We start from the raw sequence: 3,256 nt of genomic DNA, 5'->3' as shown, positions 1-3,256 counted from the left end.
AAATACAAAAATAGATAAACAAGGAAAAGGACTCAAGAATGTACTTAAAATAGATCCCAGCTTTACACCTACTATGGCAAAAATGGGAAATTATTTGGGGAAACTCACATAATACCATAAATACATTAGACGGGGGTTGCCCAGGAAACCACCGTCGTCATGGAGACTGCATCACAAGGTGGAACTTGCTGAACGTTCTGCCTCCTTTCATCGACGCTGCATGTCATCACTGAGCACATGACCACAAACACATTAGTCTGTGCTTATTTATTTATTTATTTTAACCCAATCTTCTTTTACGCGCGATTTAAAGTGCTATTAACAGGCAGAACCACGATCTCTTAATTTCTGTTTTTATTCAATATAGATTATATAAGTATTTCTGAATGAAAATACAGCTTTTAATTCATGATAAGCATTTTCCCTCTCCACCTCTAAACAAGACGGCAGAGTCCAACACGTGGACAGCTTCTGATATTAGATATAACCTAAACAGACATTCGGCTACATATATTACCATAATATATTAACATTTCTGGACAACGGAACTGGTCTTTCCACGAAGCACAACACGCTGTTTGATTTATGGGCTGGCAGGAGTAAATGCTACACGTGTTTCCCAACACGGACAACACTGCAATTATAACACCAAGATATGTAGGCATCGTGTGGTGTTGTACACTAAAATATATCTGTTTTAACAATACACTTGTTACTTTGCCAGCGGCTTATAAAGAGATTGTACAGTCAGTTAGATCTCTTAGGCCCATTAAGGTTTGTTAAAACGGACATCTAGAGCGTTCAGCCACAGATATGGACTGACACATCACGACTGGCTATACATCGACTTTACAAGAATAGATCTAACATTTCTTTATGCTTCATAAATGATCCATTACGGGGGCCTTTTACACGTCTGTGAAGATCTTTTTTATGTTCACGCAGTTCTGATTGGTCTCTGTTGTAAAGTTGGGCTGCTTGAACGCACTGTTGAAGCCTTCTACAATAACCATGTACTCCGATTTGCTGAGGGAAGAGGAGCTGCACGACTTTCTCTGCTCGTCGGAGGGGAGGTGCTCGCAGCTGCCCTTGTTAAGGTACTGCTGGTGCTCCTCTCCGTCCGTCTCCCTGTGGTAAAAGTAGTTGAAATTCGATACAATCACTGGCACGGGTAAGGCAATAGTCAACACGCCCGCTATTGCGCAAAGCGACCCCACTATTTTGCCACCAATAGTGACCGGATGCATGTCCCCGTATCCGACTGTGGTCATTGTGACAACTGCCCACCAGAACGCGTCTGGAATGCTGGTGAAGCTCGACGTGGGGTCGTCTGCTTCTGCAAAGTAAACAGCGCTGGAGAAGAGGATGACTCCGATGAAGAGAAAAAAGATGAGCAAGCCCAGCTCCCTCATGCTGGCCTTGAGCGTCTGTCCCAAAATCTGGAGTCCCTTAGAGTGTCGCGAGAGCTTAAAAATGCGAAAGACTCTTACCAGTCTGATCACCCTCAGGATTGCGAGGGACATCGCCTGCTGACCGCCGTTTGTTTGGCTCTCGGCCATCTCTGTCCCCAGAGTGATAAAGTAAGGAATTATGGCGACAATGTCAATGATATTCATGATGTTTTTGGAGAAAGTGGTTTTGCTGGGGCAGGCGAAAAACCTGACCAGTAACTCAAAAGAGAACCATATAATACACAGTGTTTCTATGACAAAGAATGGGTCTGTGAAGGGGTTTGGCACATTTGGAGCAGTGCCATTCACTGTGGGTGCCACTGTGGATATGTCTTTTTCATCCCGAAATTCAGGCAGAGTTTCCATGCAAAAAATAACGATTGAAATTAGGATCACAAGCACTGAAACGATGGCTATTCCCCTTGCAGGTCCAGAGCTTTCAGGATACTCAAACAAAAGCCAAACCTGCTTTTGGAAATCGTTTTTGGGCAGTACGCGCTCCTCCTCCTTAATAAACCCTTCATCCTCACGGAATTTCTCCATGGCCTCCTCCCCAAGTTGGTAAAACCGAATCTCCTCTGAGAAAATATCAATGGGGACGTTAACAGGTCTTCGAATGCGCCCGCCTGACTGGTAGTAATACAAGATAGCATCAAAGCTGGGTCTGTTTCTATCGAAGAAGTACTCATTCCTGAGTGGGTCAAAGTAGCGCATCCTTTTCCTCGGGTCCCCGAGCAGCGTGTTTGGAAACTGGTTGAAAGTTTTGAGTTGCGTCTCGAAGCGTAAACCCGAGATGTTGATGACCACCCTCTCGCAACATCCCTGGCGGCTGCGCTCATATCGATCCACAGCCAGGTGAGGCGCCGAGAGCACGGCCGACTCCTCCAGCATGTTTTCCGCAGTCATGACGTCCCTCTGCACCTCTCCATAACCCCCCTTCTCAACCGCGATCCTGCCGTTGTGTTCGGCTGAAGAAGGCGACTGGAGAGCGCTGGGAGTATGCTCGTCCATACAGGTGGAGGGGGGGGGGGGGGGGGTTCCTGTTTGGAAAGGCAGAGTGCGCCGCGTCACTCCCAGCCAAAGCTCACAGCTTTGGAGAGCTGCTTACGCCACTTACATGCCTCCTAACCATCAACAGTCTCTGCGAATTCACAGGGTGAAGCGCAGCACTCCCTTCTGCTTTCCCCCTCTTTTCCAACACACCAACACCCGCCCACGGCGCGCATATGTCTGACATACGTCCACCACCCGCTCAATCGGAAATTAACTTGACACTTAATGCTGAGCAGTAACCCTTCTGTCTTATTCACACTGGGCTCATAAAAGTTCGTTTTTAAATAGCCCACATGGTGTCTTTGTCACTTTGCGTGGGAATGACAGGTTAAAACAAGCTGAGTTTTTTTTTGTTTGTTTTTGTTTTTGTTTTGATTGTTTTCTGTCAAAAACTCAAACGCCTGCTGTTTCATGACAAAGAAACATAGCAACACGAATGTATTGTCATGTGTTACAATAAAATCTAAAGTCTGTTTTGACAAACTGATGTCGTGTTTGTGTTTGAAAACCAAGGAAATGTGATCAGATTTTTTTTGTGATTCAAATGAAAACAAAGTTTCCACAAAGCCAAAGTGTTTGTCTTTCAGCATGTATAATACCCTCCCAGCATTTCTTTTGTTTCGCTTGTTGTTGAGGGGGTGTTGCTCTCCATGGTGCTGAAAACAAACCCACACCCGCCTGTAAATCAATTCGCGCTCCTCTAAGTGGAACTGTGGGCTCCGCGCATGCCTGTGTTGGTCTAAACGTGACAC

At 45.7% G+C, this 3,256-nt stretch overlaps 1 protein-coding gene across 1 annotated transcript; it reads right to left on the bottom strand.

Moving 5' to 3' along the window:
- Positions 1-339: 339 nt before the first annotated feature.
- LOC114134924 (potassium voltage-gated channel subfamily A member 3-like) lies at positions 340-2,924 on the bottom strand. The gene has a single exon (XM_028001793.1). The coding sequence runs from the start codon at positions 2,460-2,462 to the stop codon at positions 909-911; it is 1,554 nt and encodes a 517-aa protein (XP_027857594.1). The 5' UTR covers positions 2,463-2,924; the 3' UTR covers positions 340-908.
- Between the last annotated feature and the right edge of the window lie 332 nt (positions 2,925-3,256).

The sequence above is a fragment of the Xiphophorus couchianus genome, chromosome 20 (assembly GCF_001444195.1).
Source record: "Xiphophorus couchianus chromosome 20, X_couchianus-1.0, whole genome shotgun sequence".
NCBI lineage: Eukaryota > Metazoa > Chordata > Actinopteri > Cyprinodontiformes > Poeciliidae > Xiphophorus > Xiphophorus couchianus.
Note: the sequence above shows the minus strand (reverse complement) of the source record. Positions and strands in the feature narration are given on the sequence as shown.